Source organism: Botryllus schlosseri, chromosome 12 (assembly GCF_051294905.1).
Source record: "Botryllus schlosseri isolate E-star chromosome 12, Bs_hap1, whole genome shotgun sequence".
NCBI classification, from domain to species: Eukaryota; Metazoa; Chordata; class Ascidiacea; order Stolidobranchia; family Styelidae; genus Botryllus; species Botryllus schlosseri.
In genome coordinates, this window is record NC_137247.1 from 5179797 (window position 1) to 5205582 (window position 25786).

The window sequence follows — 25786 nt, forward strand, 5'->3', positions numbered from 1 at the left end:
ATCGCTCAACGGGGATATCGCGCATCAGGAATATCCCTGTCGCCCAATCGCACTAAACTAAAAGACGCACACGATTTCAGATTGGTATTTCTTCACTGACATAAAATTTTTCCCTGCCAGATGGAATTCGTCTTCTGGGGTTCAGATTGCCAAGACAGGAACATTTGGTGTCAGTTAGTTAGGCGCCCATGGACAATTAAACCTATATGTATTTTGAAGGCAATATGTAACGAAGTTTTCGGTGTTAATTTGCTGTGAATACTCATTAAGGATATGTCCTATCACCACATCATCTACTGCGAAGCCATTTTTCTCCAGCGCCCCCCATACCGCCCCCCTGAGTCCATCGCCCCCCATATCGCCCCCTGAGCGTTTCCGCCCCCCTTCAAAATCTCCAGTGCCCCCTGGGGGGCGCTGGGGGCAAGGTTAAGAACCATTGGTGTATACCATATGTGTTGTAATCTGTACGACTACCAGTAAAGCAACTCAGGCGGACTTGTACAAACTACCCATTGACCATCAACTAACATTGACCATCAACTAACTAACGGTTTTTTGACTAGTTCTAGTGATAGTTCTAGTTGCTGATTTCGGAAATCGAGTAGTTGTAGTTCTAGTTGTAGTTGCGGAAATTAAAAAATTACTATAGTTCTAGTTATAGTTCTAGTTGCGCTTTTTGAAAATCCAGTAGTTTGTACAAGTCTGATCCTTGGTCATACTCCGGATTTAATAGAAAAGTGTCCCAGTATTGTGAAGAATAAGTCTCGCCCTTCATGGCGAGTGATATTTCACGTGATATTGCAACGTCGACGTCCCTGCGCCACGTCCCCGCGAAGTGTGCTAACCCGAACGAATAAAAATGGATTGCGCCCGTATATCGGAGATCCGCTAGAGGGTGAAGTAAGTTCGAGCAATGAGGAATAATCCTCGTCATCAAAAACGTGCGCAAACCGTTTGAGACCACTACATTCTGCCTCGCTCTTGTTTCGTTTATAGTCTCGGGTTTTACGTCTTGTAGTTTTATTTAACTATCTTCATTTCACCAAATCAAGCTTACCACGAGGAAATGTACAACATATATACCTCTGGACCACATCAATGAAACAGATCTTCTTCAGATATACGAAGAGTCTAGCTAGAAACTACACGACTACATTAAATCTCCTTACAGTGTACAAGTACAGTATTGGACGTATGTTATCGAAGTGTGCGTGGGGCGAATATTGTCATTATGACTCATGTAAAGAATATACTTCGGGCGTATCGTTGATTAAACATTAGAACGTATTTACTGAATGTGTAGATTTTATTGCACTGTTCAGGGTAACTTTACTTGCAGGAAATGTATTTATAAAGATACACTTTCGCAATCGTTATCGCGGTCTTTGTCCAGAGAGGCAACGTGATGAGGATTTATGGGCGTACACAACCAGCAGCATGTATCGTAGGGCTGGGCGGTGCGTTGTAATAAGCAGCACACATGATATGAAGGGTGAAGGCACGTTTCTACAAAGTGTCGTCGGGGCTTGTTAAAATGTGATATATATTGAAAAAATTTCACTGGTAATTTGATTGGTATGTCAGAACTGAAATAGGACATCATTCAACAGACAGAGCATTATCTGGTAACATTACTCTCATTACGCATTAAAAAGTCGTATATCACAGCGCTAGCCCATTATCAAGGCGATTTGTTTTCATAATGCAACGCCATAGACCAGGGTACGGGACATTTCTTATATTATTCAATATGATTCTTCATTAGGAGAATTTCTCGATGGATCTCGCGAGGAAGATATGTCTCATTAAAATAGCAATTAAACCAGCGTAGGCCTCGAGTTCGTGCGAACGTCTGTTATCAGTCTTAACTGGATTCAAGTGTCTACTCTGTCCGGTATATAAGATAGGAGAAGCCGACAAAATAGCAACTGCCGAATGATTCGCGAGATATGAGCGAGCTTTAGAATGATTGATGAGTTCCGGATTGAAATCCGGGATCGATGCGCAAGCAGATCTGTCTGAAATTCGTTTATCCAGGAGCTGGGATATCCGTTCTTGGAACACTTGCGTTTCCGTATTTCCTATGTACTGTAGGCCTACATAACGCGATGTATCGACCCCATGTGAATGGACTTAGATATATATTGTTAGTGTTCGATTCACTATCTATATTCAACATGGTTCACAAATTCTTTCTCAAATCTCTACGAGAGTCTCGATTTCGGAGTTGACACAAAGGATCGGTTTTCGCTGCTTACGACCCTACCCATTTGTCCAGGGCAGGCACTGGTTTGACTCACCAACGGCTGGATACCATGAATCAAACGCGAGATATCTGCTTTGTGGGGCGAGAGGTATATTACAAATACACTGAGCTGCGATGGCTATATTTCCTTCTAAATCTGTGCATGGCATGAAAATTAATGGGCGAGACTATCATTGCATTTGCAGATCCAAGCTCAAATTTGGTGTGATTGGTTACCAATATTGCATTGCCATAGCCGTCTCTAAAGTGACGAGACGTCATGATATTAAAAATGTATTTGATGACATATTGTACGTATGAGTTCGTTTTCTAATGCCAGCTGATCCCAGTTTTTCACATAATAGTAATACCCTCTAGAGCTAAATGCATAAACAAGAGATTTTTGTATTAGTGGCTAACTGGAGTTTTAAGACAGTTGGAGAGTAAGACGAATGTGTTAGCTCGAATATGAGTAGCCCATATCAACCAGCAATCCATATCCGAAGCGCATAAGCGGGGAAAGCGTAACTCTAATCGTGATACTTATGGTAATGGTCGTGAGATAGTGAGATTAGCGTTAACTTTCCATCACATGAACGTCGCTCTAGAAGATTTGTGATGTAATTTGATTTGTGCAACGGTCGAGGCTTGGTTTTAAGATGCCCAGCCCACGCGCGAGAATCAGCTGCGACACGAATGCGTCATTGTCGCTGTGACTTTTGCGGTTAACAATAAATAAACTAAGGTTACAAATTATAATCCACCGTAGTCGATAGAGGTACGTGAATCTTCGGTTGATTAGTGAAGTGTTTGCTGTTTCATGATATGAAATTTAAGGAGCTCTTTCCGATGTACCGATGACGCATTTGTAACGGACGATCGCCGAGCCCACATCTCAGCACCGTGATCTCTCGTTTATAGCTGGAAGCGACCCATGTTCCAATGTGACCTAGGAAATTGTAAGGATGTCAATCTTTCGTCAGTCGCGTTAGTTATGGAAAATGACGGTCAATGGTAGCGCGACAGCGCGTGAATGCGGATGGATTTTACAGTCAGTTCAGGTGCGCGGTTACACTACCGTTATAGGTCGCTACATCTAGTGAGTCAATCCGCGATACTTATCAACACTTACAATTTCTCGTTTGAGAAAAGAAGATGCAGTATCAGATTACGTCACCGAAATATGGTGGATTGGTGGCCTTCAAGTTTATCGGACTTCTTGAACCGTGGACCGCCGTGCGATAAGTGAGCTCTCGTAGAAAGACCGAATACAGGCAGATGTTAGTCAGATAAAAATCGAGACAAGTGCACTTTTGTCGTGTATGAGAATATAAAAAAAGATTGCCGTGTTGAACGCCCGCACTGCATTACACATGTGCGCAAGTTGATAGTTGAGCAAGCTGATTTAATTGAATGTGCGCACCAAGGGTACTGATTGTTGAATCTATTCCGGTAGATCGCGAGATCCGTTGGGCAGACAATGCCGAGCAACGTGCAACATCAACGCCAATTTGTCGTTTTCGGCGTGAAATATGCCATAATTTCATGGCAATGAAGCAACAATCAGGGACGAGCGAGAGTGATGCTATTGTTTAGTCAACAGGTCCGCAATGTGTGGGGGGGGATTTCATTGATGCGTCGCACCCGGAAAGTAGACCGTGCGCTTCCAAAATGCGAGCACCATTGGAATATGCATGTTTCCTCTCAAATACGGTTCAATATCGATGAGGTAACCTACCCTTATAGACGACGACAAAAGCCTCGTTCCTCCTACTAGCAAAGCGGTATCAACTGAAGATTTGTATCATAATCGAAACTGCCACTGATGCCGTGCGATGTTATGAACATAAATTGGTAATTAGGAATAGAAATATAACATTTGTATTTTTATCCTTTAGATGTTTTTTGCGGCATAGACGCCGAATCATGTAGCCTAGCAACGCCATGGTACACAGACACACGATAAGTACATGAAACATATGCGTAGCATACGTGCGTGGCATGCATATATATCGCTATATGATTTTGTGTATTCTCATTGTAAAGATAACTTTATCTTTCAAAAGTATTAAAGCATGGTATAAATGGTGTGTTTGTTTCATGAATTTTTCCCTTCGAATATTGGTCGACACTACCCAAGTCGCAATGTTCCAAACAAGTACAATCGGCATATAGCAACGGTGTGTCAAGGCGACAGCAGCCCTGTCACATGACCAAACGCATTCTCACATGAAATGTATACTTGACAGAGCAATTTCCCGGCCGCATTCGTTCCGGAGATTACTGGAATCTACCAGAAAATCGTCCAGACTCTCCGACGCTCCACACGTAGCGCTACGGGAGAATGGGGCAGATACGCGATACCGGACAATAAATAATAATAAAATATTTCGGTCGTAATAGTCCAGAAAGTCAACAATCCCGATAACTCTCAACAAGCATTTCTTCGTAAATTATACAGCGCCCGGCTTCAAGCATAATCCATCGCGGAGGCGCGCAAATATATGCATAAGACTGTCAATAACGGACCCTTCGCGTTAACACGCCGACCCGTTCGCGTTTGTAAACAGAGAGAGCGACGCGCATTTCCGTTGCAGATAATCGTCGGGTCTGAAATCAGCGTGTGTGAGATTGCCCTACACGGGCGACGCTTGACCTCACGTTTAACCGGTGATGTAAACTACCAAGCTCCGGACTACGTCATACTCAGTAGCGCAACAAATCCCGGTTTATGCGGCGAGTTGAGTAATCAGTTTTGTACGAATGGAGGATTATCTCTTGTCTCATATTAACAAAGTAGGCTGTGAGTACGCGGCGGAAATATATGCTGATACTCATAATTGATTTGCTATAGTCTTATACAATATTGAGTATATATAGCTTAACAAACGTGGTTTATATGTTATCAATCACAACGGCAGCGCAATGTTAACAAGTATATGAATAAACTCTAGAAGTCGCAGAATTTCAATATGCAATTGAATAATATCTGACTCTCAGCTATTGATATGGAAAGTTCTTTTCAATTCTTTACTAGTTGCTGACGATTGCCCCTGGCGAGTTTCAGCCGAAAATAGTGGGATTTATTTCAATATGAATATATCATTCGATTGACTATAGTAGGACCTATACTTGGTATAATAGACACACATATGCGTGTGCGCAACGTGGCGGTTAAAAATGCACCTCTGATAGACGGTTGGAGTTTTGAATCAGCGTTATACGCTATGTTGATTGCGACTTCACAATTCACTATACTTTGGATAACTAATTTTGCTGTGTCTACGTATAATCACACGCGTCCAAAGTGGTGTATATAATGGGAAGGATGTATGCACTGAGTTGCAGGGTGACAGTATGCCGTATCGGCTAAATGGGCGTAACGTCTACAATATATGATGGGGTGTGACCGGTGCCGGTACACTATCATCAAGTTTTTCGGTTGTATCGTGACATCTGTGAGTTATCGACTTGAGAATATTTTGCAAAGCATCTCGTGACCCAGCTTCGGTGTTCGGTGTATAGATCACTGTGATGACCTCCGATATGATAACCGGTTTGAGGAGTTTTCTTTCATATAAGCGGGCGACCCTCGTAAGCGATCAGACGCCGGGAAAAGGTTCGCCGTTATCCACTTCACGTGTTTTGGGTTTGGAAACGAGAAGTTTAGGATGGCGGGGATCGCGCAATAATATCAGTCAGGCTTTGATACTGTTTGCTTAGTCTAACAATTTACACCGTAACGGTGTGTTACACAAATAATCTGAGATTAGTGTATGTTTGGAAGGAGAGTTTCGCAGCGAGAGAGGTCCACAGAGTCTTCAACTCAAGACAGCATGTATAGAATGTGATTATAAACCTGACATTTATACGCAGCAAATGCGGTCTGACAATGACACTAATTTGGATTATATATTTTATGAATTCAGAATACAGAGATCTGTTACTATAATGGATGTCTCCACAAATCGTTGTAGTTGTTACCGGTGGATTACGGTGACGTTGTTAATATCGCTGGCGATGGTGCTGTCAGTAAACGCGTCATGTAGAGGACTGGGGAAATGCTGCCCGGGTCGGGACGGCTCTTGCAAGTCGCCGTCAATAAGCAAACCGTGTTATTGTGACGAGTTCTGCACGAAATCTGGAGATTGCTGCAGAGACTACGATTATTTCTGTCGAAAGCAAGGTAAAGAATTTCTTACATTCGTCTGTTCGTTTGTGTAGAAATTCCGTCATTTCATTATCACAAGATTGCGATAGAATGAAAAGACAAGGTGTCGAAAGAAATTGAAGTAGTCTTTCATATCAGACACTCAATTGGGGTAGAAGACGAAAATAAGAGGCGTGTATACTGAATGAAAAGCAATGCGAGATAACATAATTTGGATAAGCAATGAAAATGAGGTTGTACGCACTAGCCGACTAATGACCACTCTGAGTTATCTTGCAATCCTGATCAGTGATCATGATCACACACGCAGATCCGAGGAGCTTTATGAAATAACACAGAACAGCCAAATAGTATTGAGTATTTGCTGACGATTACCCCTGACAAGTGTCAGCCGAAAACATTCGGGTTTCGTTAAATATGAATATACTATATTGAAGTTTTGTAGCTAGAGGAAGCCCTTCGAAAATGAGGTAACCGTAACATGTGTCGGTAGACGAAGTCAGTCCATGCTTTGGTAATCTAGAGCGCTGTCTGGGTAAATACTCAGTAGAAAATGTTCTTGTATTTCTACTTGAAAATGAACACTGAACATGCTTGGCGATTATCGGACAGTCGTCATCGAGGAGTTTACCAAACGTTTTACTTGAAATCTGTACGTGGTACCAGCGGGAAATTAATTTACAGTTCGCGGTCGGCCAGTTACATACCGTTGTTGTAGATCAACGTTACCATACGGCATATAGTATACCAATATTTTATCGCGAGAAGCGTGCACATTTACCTCAATTTTGGCCAATTACTCTGCCGCACACGATATAGCCGAGACCCCACGCTGCGTTCGGAAACTCGCCGGTTATTTTGCGCGCAGTTTTTCGCGGAATGCGCAACGCGGAGTCGATGCCGCGCACGATAGACCGTCAAACGCGCCGTAAAGAATTTACTCCCACAAGGTGCAAATTATAAAGCAGTGTCGGCGGTAGCCGTTACTTACCGGCTATTACCGCGCGTAAACTGTTCCCAAACAAGGCCGAAATTATACGGTCATTCCTGTGTGGTAAAAATTCTGAGATTGTCTTCTTCTTATCACAGTTCTTCATTAGTCAGCGATTAATTTATAGGTTTCATATCTGCGGGTGTAGTCGCTGCTGTTCCGTTATCTGACTTGAGACGCGGTAACACGGCCTCAATCATGTGACCTTCAGGTGCAATTATAGGTCATCGCGTAGTGTACAGAGTGCTAAGATTGTGCGATTTATCGGCGGAGTTCAGGTTGGCTGAGCAATTTGTGTCAGCGGCGGGCTGTTTGATCTCAGGCGGCGACAAGGTAATTTTGCGTCCATGTCCCTGTTAATAACGGCGTTGCAAATGAAATAGTAGAATTAGTGCCGACAGAAAGTTATATGCAGCGCATACGACTGCAGGCCATGAAAAACTATCTTGTGTGGCCCACAACGACACGCCGTCGGACGGCAATTGATTAGATGGGAATATCGATGTGGGGTTTTCACGAATTGCCTGAATTCGAAAAGCTCTTAATCTATGAGCATTAAACCAGGTCGTATTTCTACGCCGTTAGCGAAGCCATGTAGCTCTCAAGGTTAAAGAATCGACGCAACGTCTGTACATTCTTTGTCTAATCAGATATAGGTCGACGACAGTACCTTTTTAGTCCAACACAGACCAGACACATGCGTTAATTCATTTTACAACCACCTAGAGTGGGGTTGAGAAAGTTTTGAACTTGTTATTCGAACGATATAATATTCATTTGCTCTATACCAGCGGTTGCCTATCTATGGTCGGCGGACCAAATGGTCGGTATACTCGGTACATAAGTTTTAGACGGCTTGCAATGATAACTTACTCAATATGAAAAACAAATACCTGTAAATACCGAGCCGACTGGATGTAGTACACGACATGGGAATTTCGCTATCCAAATCCAAACCAAAGATTGTTGACTTAATTGCAGCAAAACTAGTGTATCCATCTAATTTAACGCTAACTTATTTGATAGATTTTTTCTTTTGCTTTCATTGGTGTGGTTTTTGCATTTAGCATTCTTTGATTTGCATAGGGCAGCGAAATATCAAATTAATTGCATAGGTTCCGTCAGGCGAAATGTTGAGAAAAGTCCGAGAACGCCATTGCGACGTAGTTGCGATGGAGTGTCCGGTCAATACTGAGAAAACAATAGAATGCCATTACCAAGAATGAACACCACCGAGAATGGACATTGCCGAGAATGTACACCACAGAGAATGAACATTACCGAGAATGGATACCACGGAGAAAGAACATTTCCGAGAATGCAATATATGCAATGCAGACATGATATGTATATCGACTTTCAATTAAATATAAGGGCAAAAGAAAACAGGAAACAAAAGAACATCAAGATAATCAGTTTTGGGCCCTTGGGCCCAGAAATGATATGCATACGTACAGGTCGTGTGTATTACGGCATTGCCGATTCGGTGTCGATTCTCAGATATAAATTTCTCGACAACGTTCGTCCCAGTAAGTTAGATTCTCGGCATTGGCCATTCTCGGTAATTTCCATTTTCGGTGGTGTCTAATCTCGGTAATGACCATTCTCGGTAATGTCCATTCTCGGTAATGTCCATTCTCGGTAATGGTTTTCTAGGTATGGGTAGAGAACCGTTGCGATGGAGCTTAACGCGCGGATGCTAGCAGAAGAGTAGGCGAGGGTAAGAATTAAAAATAACGTCAGTTCAAAAAAGCAGTCAGCGACGCGTTTTCTCTTACCCCTGACAAGATCTATTACCTTGGGTTATGATCCATAATAATCGTATCATTGTCGTAATCGCAAGGCCGTTAGCGAACCGCTACCTCTCACATTGACGTCCGCCCCATTCACGCTAGCCGAGATCCTTTCTCGCGATTACGAGTTAACAATAACCGCAATGTGACTCATAGCGATCAAACGATGCGCCGCAGAATCGGCCGCGCATCTTGACGCGAACCTTGAACCGGCGTTGGCTTTTGCGGTGGGGAATTTATTTGTTGAGCGTGGCTCTTGTTGATTTGACGTTAAATCATGCTCGCTCCAACGTCGCTTGGTGTGAGATTAATCCACGATTAAGTATTTCGATATCGGGTAGAAGCGCAAATCAAAGACTTAATGTTGTTTGATGAAAGGACGCTTTCGGCATATCTGCTGTATGGGATGGCATCTCTGGAGTCTCTGGAATATATCACCTATCGCCCATCACTGCATCAGGCTAGGCCAGGGGTGGCCAACCTTTTTGCTATTCACGGCCGCATTTCGATTACTTATGTATCCTACGGCCGTATTCCAGGACATACAGTCGCAATGAACTAACTGGACACCAAATACCCGTGTTGAACTGTCCATGTCTGTTTCCGGGTAACTCCGGACAAATCTACTTTTTCATATCGTCTTACTATGCGCATCGAAATCGCTAGTGGTCTTGTAATGAATAGTTACTGGGAATGGTTATAGTCGCGCGACCTCTGACCTCCCATCAGGGGTTCTATACCAATACCGAGAAAACCATTACCGAGAATGGACATTACCGAGAATGCCATTACTGAGAATGGACATTACCGAGAATGGTCATTACCGAGAATGGACACCACCGAGAATGGACATTACCGAGAATGGCCAATGTCAAGAATATAGCTTACTGGGACTGACGTTGTCGAGAAATTTATACCTGAGCATCGACACCGAATGTGGCAACGCCGTGATGCACTCACACGACCTGTGCATATTCATAACATGCCTGCATTGCATATATTGCATTCTCGGTAATGTCCATTCTCGGGGGTGTCCATTCTCGGTAATGTCCATTCTCTGTGGTGTCCATTCTCGGTAATGTCCATTCTCGGTGGTGTCCATTCTCGGTAATGGAATTCTCGGTATTGGTTTTCTCGGTATTTACCGGACACCCCCATCAGGATGGTCGGTATAGTACCAGAAACAAATTTCTTTCGTGAGGAGCACACGATGCCAGGCATCATTTTCCTCAGCCAATCGCATCTGTACTCTGGGGCTCAGATTGCAAAGGGCACTACTATATATAAATCGGAAAATGAAGTCGCATTGAATCGTGCAAAGCGCGAAGAAAATTTCAGGATCAATTAAATCTCTCAAAGATTAATTAATCTCTCAAAAATCCAGGAGTCAATTCGTAAATTAAATTTTCATGTCGACGGCCGCCAACACATACTAATTGAATTACGTGTCCACGGCCGCACAAATTTCCTTCTACTGCCTAAGGTTGCCCACCTCTGGGCTAGGCCAATGATATTTGCATTTCGCAGTAGCCTACACACCTCCTCCATATCCTCCCCCGTCAGTTAAAAATGAACACAATGTAATGCATACGTTGACGAATGCCGATTATTGCAAATGCAAAGTCTATGTTTCCTGCGACTCTAAGAGAAGGATGGAGAGAGGCAAAGATATCATGGAATCTTCCTGTATTTCATTTTTCCGCGGTTTCTGATCCCCGTCAAAGTGTTTGCTCAAGAGAAATGGCATTACAGGTCCGAGTCGCTATTAAGGGACAATATTAACCCAATGACTCTGTGCACGCAGTGAACGAAGTAAAGATTGAGTCAAGTATCATATAGTGCAAATCCAAAACCGTAGCGCATAGGAGTGGGAACACATTTGTGGGTGGACAGAACAATGATGATGTCCATTTTTGAAACCTACATAATCCGAAATCTATTTAAATGGTCGCCGTGGTTTGTCGCAGGTCCTTTTACGATTGTCCAATGCGATGTTATACTGCCAATCCACTTCAGTTTACTGTTAGTATAACTTATTGCGGCGTGGACAATAACATTGTGTAGTATTGAGTTACTTTCGATACAGGACAAACGCATTCAAGCCGTCTCTTTGCATCAAACCGCCAAAGGAAATCCTATATTTCCATCATTCACCTAACCATTGTTTGCGTGTGTTTGCGTAGCGGGCGATCGACATTTTTGAAGTGGATAGCCGATAATCTGTGATGATTGGGTTCTATATTCACTACCCTAGAATTAAGTCGTAATATGATAATAAAAGTTTGTTGACAAAGTCCAAAGGTAGCGGGAAATCGCATAAAATAAATATTCGAAAAAAACAAGTATTCAAGACTAAAAAATAAGCCAAAACAAAGTATGGTGAAGATTTTCGCACAAAAATGATCACCCTATAACCGGGCCACAATCTCAATCACTTAGTCGGCAAGGTCTATAAGTAATGATACGCCATCAACGCAATTCGCGACCCTTTTACAATTCAGAATGATAGTATTGTTGATGACGTGGAGTGTGATGTATTGTAACGTTCGAGGGCTCTTCGCCAGATCTTCAGCACGTTCGCCCCAGGTTCTTATTGTAAAGTCCGTGCCAAAATCAAATATCCTATTAATGAGTCAAAGAACACTACGAGGGCGGTAAGAGATCACGAATCCGTCTCGAATTTATTTGAAATTACACCTATGGTACTCTCATCCTCTACTATGAGCTGGTTGCACCGCGAATGTACTCGTGCGATGGGGGTTCCTACGTAAGGAGACACATTCCACGTTTATTCGTATTTACAGAAAGCACTGGGATATATACAAACCTGCCAGGTTTTTCAAATAAGGGCAAACCATCGAGAACACGTATTTCATGAATTTTACAACCTTATTTGGACAAGTAGTGGAACAAATTGCACATGCACATCACACATTGCACACTCTCGGGTAATCACTATTTCAAGCAATCATAATAAAAGGCATACTTTTAATGTTGACTGTTATCAGTGCAAATGTATCATTTTCGCACCCTTTCCATCGGTAACTCGTTTACGTGTTGTACCAATAACACATGACGTACCGGGTCTGCGCTAAAAATAACCATTGACGATTGACGTTTGCTCTATGACGCCGCACACCGCATAATGGAGAAGAATGACGTGACTGTTTTGGGCTAGAATTATCATATTTGTATTGTGGGCTCGATGCGGTCTGATTACCGCAACTTTTTGACATTTTCATGGGTACCGTTTCACGTTCGATTTCATTACATATTTCGATAAAATATTTGAAATTTGGGTAAATAAATCGAATCGATATTTGCTTGAATTTCGTTGGGCTCTATTCAAATATTTTCTTTGGGCGTTCACGCATATCTCACCTCTGCTATAACTTGACAAATTTTTTCGTAATGCAATCATAATATTTGCCTCTGCAACATGGCTACCGAGACGTAGTAATATTCAGTACAGAGGGCGCCACATAAAACAGATTGCCCTTCGACTGACGAACGCGCGGCAAATTTCGCTGTTTGATCGTCTAGCCGTGACGATCAGTTCTTTTTAACCGTTCGGCACATCAAAGTTGATGCTGACAAACTGAACAACAATCAAAAGCTTGATAGTTTTATTTGCCAGCCGATTTGTCTATTGAAACGACTAGTAATGTTACCGCAGATTGCCCGCTAAAACATAATAAGGCGTGCATAATAAGACATACTGCAGTTCATTCATTATAAACCTGTAAAATTAGAATATTATCCGCATCGACTCGGAGATATGCTTATTTAACGCGAAAGCTGCTTCATGAGATAATTGGTGAGATCTTCATTGTAGAACGAGTAATGTAGCGTATGACATGGCAGTTGCTGTCAGGTATTTTGACAAATGATTAGCGTCCGGCGTCCTGATTCGGTATGATCGTAGCACCTCTCGTGTTACTCGGATCGGTACAAGAAAAACTCTGGTGACCTTTCCATAGCTCTTTCTATGTGGATCAGGAAGTCCACATGATTTACGATTTGTTGCTATTGTAGCGACCACTAACGGAAACACAGTGGTATTGCGGACTTCTTACATCATACTTATCGCTTAGGCATGCCTTGAAAACGTATTGGTGCTCAGGGGTGGTCAAAGTAGTCGGCGTTGCTACTCAATAGTAGTAGCTCCGTAAATTTCTACCCACTCACAAGTATACAATCGAATATTATATCCATAGAGAAATAAACGCGGGGTTGCTTCTCTTCGAAATTCCAGATTGCGTTATGACATACTGGAGTCACTGGGGGGAATGCAATGGTTATTGCGGCAGAGGGAGGCAGTCCAGGAAGAGAGAAGTTCACATTCCAGCAGCCCGTGGAGGAGAGCCATGCGGCAAAGTGAAGCAAACGAGAGGCTGTTACGATGAAGGCCCACACTGCCGGCGAAAAGGTAACACTTGCATGATTGCATACCTGCACTGTTGTGTACATGTTCGTACGTTGTACAGAGTACAAATTTGATTGAAATTACAGCTGACCTGCTCATTTTGGAATATGTCTCATTGTTTACACACGCCAGTGTAGTATGGCAGTTTCTGTTACAACTACTGTAAAGCATTATGGGTCACCGATACACGCGTGACTCTCGTAAATCAAACGTGCACTTGACAAACGTGATACATTAAAGTACGCAATACCGGTAGCGACTTATGTGACCTGGGTGACATTCAACAACTGACATACGAACGATAATGGCAACAGCCGTTTAAGTCTAGCGACCAGGTGTGAACCCTAACTAATGCTTTACTAAGTAACATGTTTAAATGCAACTAATGGCTTGAATGAGCTCACAATGAGTGAAAAGGTCAGTGTGCTCATCTCCTCAAAGTTTAGTCACTGAGGTTATTAGTGTCGCTATAGCACCGGAAAGTCTCACCGCATGACTTGGTGACTTGAACTATGCTCAAGTCTTAGTGACTTGTGGGAAAAATTTCAATGACATCAACCTGATTGAATCAATGATTTTTTTTGTAATTAATCAAGTTTCACAAAACTGCGAAGCGTAAAACTGGTTGGTTGTCTGCACCATCTTTATTTCATACTCGCACAGCAACGTGTAGAGTAACATACTAACATTAGAAATGCTTTTTTTTGGTATGTGAGGCTTGAGTCGCGAGATGGTAATAAAACTCAGATTTGGGCCGTGTTATGAAAAGTTTTTAGAACCACCGGCTACCATTACACCTTTGACAACATAGGCTTGGACTCGCTTAGGACTAACTTTCAAAAAAACTAGGGAATTCGATTCGAGAAAAGTGGAACATAGGGGAGACCGGGGACAATTGTAACACTTCTTGTATTTTCTAATAATACGTGTTTACTTATGGAAATTTCATATTCAAAGTTTTATATTAAGAAGACAACAACAACTCGATAGTTGATATAAAAACTAAAATGGACCTCAATCAACAATCAATCATGGAAATCGAAGGTCGCGAAAATCGCTGCTAAAATGTTACAATCGCCCCGTATCCAGGGGCAATTGTACCGCCCATGCGGGGCAATTATAACAGTGTTATTTATAACTAAAAACAAACGAAATGAACACCGAAAACGGGAGCGCATTGTTCCAGCTACATATATTACGCTGTAACCACTTGAGGTATTATTCTTCTGAACAAATTATTCCAGACCAGAAAATATTTACTAATGGGTTCAAAATTTCGTCATTTTCAAATTATTCCAGGGTTTCGCGTCGTACCTCAATGTAACTTCAGGTATATTAGGAGACATAACTACCGCATGCGCATTCAAAATGTCAAGGCGATTTCTCCACCTTGCTAGCGGTGAGGTCGATTGTTACATTTTCACCTCGTTACATTTGTCCCCGGTCTCCCCTATTAGTTTTAGAAGTAACCATAGACCGCATCAGGCCGTACGGTCGCATATCGGCTTGCCAACAGAATTACAGCTGATTGGTTCGCGTCCCAGTGGCGTCATGATTTTCCATTTTGAAAACTTATGTCGCAATTTTTGCAGAAAAACACGGTTTTAGTATATCGTATGCGTGAAATCATTTGGCTTGCCTTGAAAAATCATCTCGCGTGCTAGGGGTTGCCGACCCCTGAACTGCGGTCTAGTGGAAATTGTACTGTAGTCTACAGCTAGGCCACAGTTTGTAAAAATTCGTACAGATTGTCGATTTTCAAAAATTTGTGCAAAGAGGCCACTAATTGGCGGACATTTTACGGAGAGGCCGCAGATTCCGAAAGTTCTTCACAGAATGGTTCGTAGAGGCCATCATGTGTCAATATTTGCACAGAGGCGAAATATTCGTAATAATAAAACCACGAACACGCCATTTCACAGTATCATCCTTTGCCGGTTTGCAATCCCCATTTAGTTAGAATTGCTATTTTCCTCACAATATCCCGCGGTACAACGTAGGCTACAACCAAGTTCAAAACCATATCTGTGTAATTCATGTATTTGTGTACAAAGCGTTTTCTATTGATCCTACTATTCATGCCTATTTAACAGAGCATTTTAACTGAGTTAGAGTACTTTCCTTTACGGGAAATGAAAAATCCGTCGCTGTAATTTTCTCGTTATTCGGTAACATAATTAGCGTGGGATTCCTTCATTGATTGATTAGTGAAGCGAACACCCAAACTTGCTCAATGAACTCAGCGACAGGTGGTTTGTATTCCTGTGCGGTTCGCAGTACTTTGTAGATCCACTACATGTCAACAGTCTGCAATAACACGGGAAAACTGATAATCTTCGGCAACACTAGAGGTGTCAAAGACTCAAAGTAGCCTAGTCGAGGAAGCCGCCCTGGTGGTAGCAGTGGAATCAAGATAGGAATATTTTACCCAAGTAGAAACAGCGATCTCCAGAACACGCTAAAACTAATACCTTTTAGATGTCAAGAGCGTTCAAATAAGCAGTAATAGGTATAGTTAGAAAAATATCTATATTTGTCGTTCGCTTGCGACGACTTGTTTGAAATTGTAAGATCATTCGTGCTGGTGATGCAGAATTATTGACCACGTCGGGACTTGTTTATACCGACTGATCAAGACAACTACAAAACAAAACAAATGCATACATTTAACAAAGTCAAGATCAATATGAATGATACAACTGAAGCACCTTGAATGGATATCCCGTGCGATAACGACGACGACACGATAGTTTATGAAGGGGAAGGATTTGCCGCATTTTATTTTACAGTATTCAGATTCGAGTTACCCGTCGTGTTCTAGTTACCATGTATTTTAATCTAGTCCTATATATAACCTCGAATAAGCATGATCAACATGCGGATGCAAAGTGGGAGTACTTCACCATTGACCAGCCACAAAAGTACTAGAATCTAAACTAAACTACCTTTACAGAGATCGCGTCCATTTTACCCACATACTACAAATCATACAGACACAAACCGAACATCTATTCGGATGAAGTGAAGAAGGAAAGAGAAAGGTGAGATTCATAGAATCGATTTTTGCACATTTATTTAATCTGAAGTATGTGTGTGTATACCAGGGGTCACCAACCGAATTCAAGATGGCATTTGTCTTTATTATTCGGTATTGGGCCATTACCGCGCCACGACCCACCAATACATATACAATCAAGTTTTAAGCCATATAACATGAGACTCCAAGAAGTGTGCTAGAACGATCGGCAGCGAGAAACCTTTGCTGAAAAGGACTATGCCGTTATGCTGACTGAAGACTTCGTTATATATACAAAATGCATATAGGTTTAATTGTCCATAGGCGCCTAAATGACTGGCGCCGAATGTTCCCGTCTTGGCAATCTGAACCTCACAAGACAAATACCATCCCGCAGGGAAAAATTTTACGCCAGTGAAGAAATACCAATTTGAAATCGTGTGCGTCTTTCAGTTTAGTAGGTTCATGCGATTCTATATTTTTTGATTTAGCAGACTGGAAGTCACGAAATAGTATCATGTAACGAAGTCATATCAACGGGTCCGCCCGCCCGAAGATGTTTAATTACTATTTACGGGCCCTCCCGTCTTCAAGACACTTCACTCAACTCTATCGGTAAATCTAATTGCGTGAGTATAGAGAGGACAAGAAAGTGATAGCAATATATATGCAATTGCCGATCTGATTGACCGATTTTATCATAAATTACCGAAAATTTTCGCGCTTCGCGCTGACTCCCTATACAGTACGGCTCATTGCGTGACAAACGCGAACAACGTGATTGGGGGGGGGTCGTTTTATCATCCTATGGGAGCCCATGACCCAAGTTTTTGGTTTCCCTGGCGAGGTGCTGTTTCGTTCCTGCCAACGGGTATACGCCCGAAGATGTTTAATTATTATTGAGTGGTCCTACCTTTTCGAACACACGTCACTCAGCTCTACCGGAAAATCTGATTACGTGAGCAGAGAGAAGATCAAAATAGATAACAATATATATGCATTTTCCGATCATACTGACCGATTCAACCATGAATTCCAGAATTTTTTCGCGCTTCGCGCGCTTAGGCGACAAAAGCGAACTCACTAAACAACCCCCCAGAAGTTAGGTTTATCACCCTATGGGGGGCCCAAGATCAACGTTTTGGGGGGGGCCTGACGAAGTGCTGTTACGGCCCTGGTTACACAGCCCTAGTACACAGCTGAGGAAGAGGTAAACATTGCGATCAACTTCATGTCATTTTGTGATAAATTAAATAATAGGGTCTGCGGATTTCGGATACAATTTGCGATTACACGTCCTAAGCCTAACTTTGCGTGGGCTGAAGGGAGCGTGAACAGTGAGCACCAACAACCTATAGTACTTATTAGATGTGTATTGTGGTATATTTTTGTTTTCATGACTGAGCGAAAAGTTGGGGTTCCGCGAAGGCTTGTAGATTTGCGTTAGCGTTCCCTAGCAGGACCGTAGTAAAGGTTAAGAACCGCTGCTTTAGACGAAGGGGAAGTGTGAACCTCATAATTTTAGAGGTTCACGTTCACAAACGAACCTTGGTAGGTTCTGCACTGTGAACATTTGTCATATATTACAATTTTACTTCATTATAACATCTTTGGTTGAAATCTATTGCATTTCAACTGCGGGCCACTATATGCATGGCGCTGACAGCATAAAAATCAACACTGAACGACCATACATCTTGCATACATATTGCAACATCAAGAAGGTAGTCAGCGAATGATGCTTATTCAACCAGTCAATGAAGATGATATCGTTATGTGATGTAAAAAACATCTAGCAAGCGTACGGGGCCAATCTTGATTTCATATGTTTATTGTATCATAAAAACCACATCCGTGCGATTGAGGTGTTGGCTACTGCTGTATTACTTGTTAATGGGGTAATATCGGTAGCAAGTATAGAAACCCGTTTCACACTCTGCTCAATATCAACTTAGCAATACTCAGACGCCGACTAGATTGTCCGGTCTGGCCTTGGCCGTTAATACATATAAGCTTATATGGCCTTGCAGGTACTCGTCGAAATTGTAGGCAAAGCGACGGAAGATATTGATTTTATGGGATTATTATATCATTTGGTCACCCCAGTTGATACATTTGGCGACGTTCAAAACGTCAATATGTACTTCAGCATTGTGGAATTATGTGGCCCGAGTCGTCGCAAGGTATCGTGAACATTATTATAGGCTGTCACTTCACTGAAATGTAGGGTTGGAATTAGCAATATGACGTCATGAGGTTCACGTTCGCGTTCACACAAAACCCTTCAAAAAGGTTCGCGTTCACACGAGCCTGGACCTTTCAGAGGTTCACACCATCCCTACTATGTATAGCCTACCGTTGTACCTGTGCCAACTTGTCGATCTGTCTCCCATTACCTACTTATTTTACATGTAGATCTACATCCTACACGCCTTTGAATAAAATTAACGAGAAACTCGCACGGCGGATGTATATCATGCGATGTCCGACTGAGTGTCGCCAACGCTTAACTTTTCCAGTTACTGCATCAAATACCATTTAACGTACGTATCGCAATTCTGTTCCCGAGACACTCCTTGGTTTGTGATGAAGGCGGGCGACGAAATTTGCGTGGAATGCGAAGACCTCGCCATGGACAGGCAAGGACGGTGTCAAGGTGGATTGGATATGATGCATGTCAATTTTTCATAACCCCAAGCCGTATTGCGAGTAGGCAAAATATACTTGAAGTACTTCGAAAAGTAGAAGTAGGCTACTTTGTTGCGGACCACCTCTATTTACCGTAAATCACACAGGTAAGTATTCAAGGCCCAGTTTTACTAGAAAGTGTTAAGTATAAGTAGAATTAGTCTTAACTAGTCTAATTATAATCACTTGAGTTAGCAGTGCTAGTACACTACATGCGAAACCTAGTTGAGTAGGACTGTGAAACGTAGAAATACGTCATTACTGATCACGTTGCCAGCTCTCTCTTACGACATGATTGCCCGACATTTGAGCGTGCGAAACAATGAAAAACGGCAATTGAGTACGGGACAGTTAAACATGTGACTTTACACGTCCCTAAAACTAACCCAAACCTTGCAACATGATATTGTATCCCATCGCCAAGTCCACAGACAGTGACTACAGCACTAGATACTAGTACAGCCCATACCAACGCCAATGTTGATTCGGAATTTTGCCAGATCCGTAACGAGCATTGAAACTTTCTAGGATCGTTCCCGCAGACATCCGATACCTGGGTAGGAATAGCCACTAAGAACTGTTTTGGCATGTGGAGGCCGGAAGGAAAGATAATTCGCGGCTGTCAATGTGGGAACAACCATGGATATGATTTCCTTTTCGTTTGAACTCAAGCAGCAATCGCAATATCGAAGACGACCCGGGTATGAGACATAGATGCCACGAAGAGACCACTGAATTTCAGCATTCCGGACAGAAGACTTATTCCTATCGAGTACTATTATTCTTTTTTATCTGTTATGTACCTCACCATACTTCTCGTATTTGTCACGTTAATACACGTTCAAAATTGTAATATACCTCCGTTGATGCTCTGTTACCAAGTATAATGAAGCGGTAATTTTCGCGGGGCTGGGCGCCGACATCATTGGGTATTAGTCTATATTTGCAAAATCCCATCAGATATCTGCGTCCCCATATCTGTTACATACAGACTCAACCATCAATCAAAGTTGCATACATCAATTCGATTGAATAGAATATTCATATTGAAATAAACCGGAATATTTTCGGCTGACACTCGTCAGCTGGGTAATCGTCAGAAACTAGTTGAGAATTGGAAAAAATAGTGCATAATCAATAATCGTTTTACCAAATATGACGTGAACAGCATGAAAATTAGAATACTCGAGGCGGTGAGCAAGAGCTTAATGCAATATTTTCACTCCTTCTTTTGGCACAAACTAGGTTGGCGTATTGTGATAGAAGTCAACTCCAAGACACACAAATGAAACTGTGAACGGCTTGCCCCGACGACTCGAAATCTGTCGTCACGATAATTTTTCGCACAAATAGAATTATCCAACAAATGTTTGCCAATGGCAAAATTCATGGCCTTTGCCCGTCCTGAATCAGGCTTCAGTGAATGATCCAAGGATGAGCTTTTCTCCGAGCGTGATGCACGTGTTCTAATAAATCTAGGGACATACTGTTTTATGCAAACGTTGTGCCGTTCTTCCCACGTAACCACAATCACAGTGGCTCGTATATTCATAAACTACATTACTTTGTTGGAGTGCAGGAATAAATTCAAGACGATTTTATCGAAATTGCTACTTTCAATTCGTGCCACGATAGGAGGCTATCATTTTTTTTTCATTGAGCCACATCAATGGCGATATTCGATGTTCACGTCGTCAGGTCACCTACATCTACTTTATAGATCCTACAGTTAGCAATAATCGCGGCAGCAGTTACTAGATAGCCTACTACGTTTTCTAAGTCGGATTGACGCCATTACATCGCTACAAAAAAGACCGAATTGTGTGGCCCCTCGAAGCTCCACTTGACACACAAAGGCTACTTATTTTATACATCCACGTTGGGGAGACAAGGGTCACGTTGATTGATGCGCGATCAGCAAGCCGGTATATTTGCCCCTCAGTCATGAATGTTCGCAATGACAAGGGGTCGGTAATTGACGTTAAACAACACCCCACAAATGGACGAGGTAGACCCACAATAGCAGGCTATTGTGACAACGTACCTGGCCGGCACCGTACGGCCATAACGTCACGTTTTTCGACAATGCCGGCCGCTAAGCATACTCTGACTCATGCGACATCTATAAAATCTAATAAAGTGACGTAGACCGGAGAGGGAATGAAAGAGAATTTATTGTAACAGCGCAATTCTGCAAACAGATATTAAAATACCAGAAATACGGAAAGCCATAAAAGTGTAATTGCCGAACAAAGATAGTCGGGCAACGTTTGCGATACAGAAATGGGCGTACTTTATATTTGTTCAACGTTTATAGCAGCGACAGTAAATCAAATGAGAATGTTCTAATTATAATACAATATGTATCTATTCGCAACTTGAATGGAAAAGAAGCTGAATTGGTACAACGCACCTAACAATTGCAATGGAGAAATCTTATCTAGGCCTACGCGTCTTCGAGTTTTGGGATCACAATTGATACATGTTGAGTTGTGAACTGAATATTCCAGTGGCGGCTCGTGACAATATCGGGTGGTGGGGCAAGGGCTGCAAGCGACATCAAGATGACGTCACAATGGCGTTTTCCAACGTAAACAAGTAACTTGGTGGTACGGTAACACGACGACAACAGTGATTTTAACGTATGTGCCGCGAGAGGTCTGCTGGTGAGCTGTGACTTGAAGTGTGGTAACTGCGTAAACGGCGTGCGGAACAAAGATTCGACACGGTTCATGTTCGCACTACACCTGACTAATTATCACAGAAATGGAAATGACTATAACTCGAGAGATTGCGTTAGCTTAACTGGAAAGGTCAACGAGTTCGGACACATACGCAATTGTTATCTCATAGATTGGACAATGGACATGGACATGTCATATTGAATCCAAAACATCATTCTGAAGAACTACGGATAGCAGCCTCGGAAATTCGGTCCCGGTACAGCATAGGAGATTTTGGCCTTGAGGCTGGAGACTGTCACACGACACATACGGCTTACGGTCTATATGTCTGCTGCAAAATCGCCTTTGGAAAATATATTACCGAATAAATACGTGATTGAAAGCCGAAAACTTGGTACACTGTTACATGAAATCATCGAGAAGTAGCCTCATGACCGTTTTCGGTATGGTACACTGTCAAAATTAATACGAACAGACCAACACCAAATTTTGCGTAAAATTTACTGCAGAATAGGCTGATCAAGCGATCAGCTGTTAGCCGCCATCGAAACGAAACAGCTATCGCGCTTGACAGGGGTTGTATTGTAAGCAAATGGCCTGAAGGCCACAATTGCACGGTGAAATTGACATTGAAGAATATAAAATAAAACTAAATATTTGAATGCAACGAGGATGTTAGTAAACCGTTTCATATCATCATCTCATCAACTATCTCAGCATGGAACACAGTTAGCGTTAACACAGATACACCGGCTTTTGCGTGAAATCCGCAAAGCGTTAGGTAGGCTAAGTGTCAGATCAGCGCACATCTCTACCATACTCGACCTTGACAACGAAATTGCTGCCCGAATCATTGAGTACCAACCTTGAGACTTGGCACAGCGTTCGATACTAAAATCAAGACATACCATGCAAAAGCTCATGACGGATCTAGCTCAGGAGCATCGTTAAAATCAACGGAAACCAATACCGGTTTTGCGTAAAATATGTTTGCGATAAATGACGAGTCAGCTCTCACTCGACTTAGGAAACGAAATTACAACTAACATAGTTCAGTGACAAACTTGAAACTTAGTACAGCGTTCGATACTAACATTAAGACTCACCGTACCAAATGTCATGACCGATCTCGGTATGGAACATCGTCAAAATCAATGGACATGGACACCAATACCGGCGTTTGAGTAAAATCTGTTTGCGATACATGACGGATCAGCACACACTCAACTTCGGAAACGGAATTACTACCCTAAACTTTGAGTAGAAACCCTGAAACTTAGGACAGTGTTAAATACCACCATTACGACATGACATACCAAGTTTCCAGAATTAACATGGAGTGAAACACCATCAAAATCGACCTATACCAGCAAAGATCGACTCAACGCATATGACGGTAACCGAGTTCAGATATAGATACGATTGTTACATCACACCTTAAGGGCAACTAAGCTATGTTGCACCGGTTGCTCGGTAATTTTATGAATAGGAGAGAGTAAATCACCGTTTCTTTATTATGCGCGGCTTTGAGAGAATAGACAGTGAAAGCTTGTTATGAGCGCTACCGGGGCATGCCCCGGCTAGGCATTCGCAAAGCGAAAACACGCGGAAGAGAATTCGATTTTCGCAGAGACTTCGCTATATATGGGCATTTACAAGCGAAAGGACAAGAAGAATACGATTTTCGCTGTGATTTCGGTGCGTCTATAAATGGTAAAGAATTGTTATTGAACAGAATTTTAGGTGGGGCAATGCCCCAGTTGCCCTATAGGACGAGCCGCCACTGGAATATTCCCAGCGTGAGCTTCACAAGGGAGTTAGCGTATGTGTGTAATCTGTGTATTGTAACATCACCAGTAAAAAAGCGTCGTCATATCCAATCCATGATACAGCGTAGGGATGCCAGTGCTTCATTGGTTACACACGGCGTCCGCTTAAAACATTTCAGCAACCTGCTGTATGCGACTACAAATTTGCGGCCCTGGCCACAAATATTCATTCAACACAGTTTCGGCATATAGGTTTAGGTACTGCTGGGCAGTCTTGGAAAACTAGAAAATTCTCAGCTTTCCCGAATTAGATTAGAGCTCGAATGAGAGCTATACAATTTCTCCACGTCAGACTAGAATTAGAATTACAGCTACACAGTTTTTTTTCTTCAAATTAGAATGGAATTTCTGAATTCGCGAAGATTTGCAAATGGAATCAAGATCATTTCCTATCAGATCAGAGTTCGTTTCCGTGTCTGTGCTCTGTACAGCAAGCTCGGCTCATTTCGCATCATATTGTTCTCCTGCAGCATTTTCAGGAACACCACAATTTAGATTTAAATAAAAATGATAGCAAAGAAACATTTAACAGATTAGATTAAAATGTAATTACCGGCAATTCGCTCTAACTAGACAACTATTATCTAGTCCAGTGGTTCTCAACCGGTGTGACATTTAGCCTACGTCTCGCAGGTGTGCCGCGAGCGATTTCATCGGAATTTTGAAATTATGCGCAAAATAATTCTAGTCCATAGCAAACGATCAATAGTAATCTAATTCGAGCTTGATGTGAAGTTTGTACACTTGAAAAATAAAAATAAAAATTGATGTTATGCCCGCAATCAATACCCCCTCGAATTCACTTAACGGAAGTGCTGGCACGATACCTAACAATCGCAATGTGGATTGCCATGTCTGTAATTCGAATTTGTTAACGCGAACCTCAATTCCAAAGAAGTTCATTTTTCGCTGGTGATTGGCGAGACAATGAGAATTAGAAAACTGCATTGTCATGCAGGCGCCGTTAAGTCTGCTCTTCTCTGCGATCAATCAACGCATTGTGCAAAACTGAATTCAGCCTTCAAGACACGCGATCTGTCCGGTTAAATATAATTGAACTGCGGGTGGCTGCCAGTACGACCATTGAGGTATGGCTATGCTCAGTTCCTCACGCGTGCTACACGATCTGCGTGGAAACGCATTGTACAGCCTGGTATAGCCTACACCTATACGCCTCCGTATTCGTTAGCGGGTATCGTGTATGACCTCGTCGACCCAATGCGGCAGTGGGCAGATTTATTGTAAAACAAATCTTATGAAATAGTATCTCAGGGCAGCCCGAAGTTTCTGTGAAGTCGCATATCAAAATGGCCCCTTTTACTTTCGTCCGAATACGCCCTGTTTGTTGTAATCACGAAGGAACGATATTCTGGCCCGAGGAAAACGACGGTTTTTTATCACGGCTTAGTAAGCTATACGAGGGACGTTTACTTGCAAAAGTTTACTTTTAGAAATATTAAAATGGAGAAGTTTATTTCAAAAGAAAGGAAGTACAGAAATATTTTGGATTGACTGCAGATGTGGTCACATTAGTCGGCGTTACTATTGGGTGATAATAAGTATTCTGGTAGTTTGCAGGTGCTGTAAGCCAAAAAAGTTGAAAAACCACTGTGATGGTGTGCCGCGAACTATTTTTCATTTTCGAAGGGTGCCGCGAGGTCAAAAAGGTTGAGAACCACTGATCTAGTCCGAGTATGCTAATGAGCCGGGTATGCTGCATGTCCTGAAACAAATGGTTTCTGTCAACAGACCCAATCTTTCACCAAGATCACCTCCAGTGAGTATGGAGCGCAATGATCAATTACTTTTTTCAAATACAAATATCGACTTTAGAGGGATAGATAGTCAGGACATGCCGCTTGGAAGCGTCCGGACTTCAGTGCATATAAGCCTAGAAATATCAATCTACCACGACCACGCTACGCAACCAAGTATTCCGTAAC

The 25786-nt window shown here is 42.3% G+C and overlaps 1 protein-coding gene across 1 annotated transcript; it reads left to right on the forward strand.

Annotated features, from left to right (window-relative positions):
- The first annotated feature begins 6022 nt into the window (after positions 1 to 6022).
- LOC145452784 (somatomedin-B and thrombospondin type-1 domain-containing protein-like) lies at positions 6023 to 20187 on the forward strand. Its single transcript, XM_080330931.1, has 5 exons — positions 6023 to 6431; positions 13456 to 13629; positions 16580 to 16667; positions 19162 to 19298; positions 19859 to 20187. The coding sequence occupies exons 1-5, from the start codon at positions 6125 to 6127 to the stop codon at positions 19993 to 19995; spliced, it is 843 nt and encodes a 280-aa protein (XP_080187057.1). The 5' UTR covers positions 6023 to 6124; the 3' UTR covers positions 19996 to 20187.
- The last annotated feature ends 5599 nt before the right edge of the window (positions 20188 to 25786 follow it).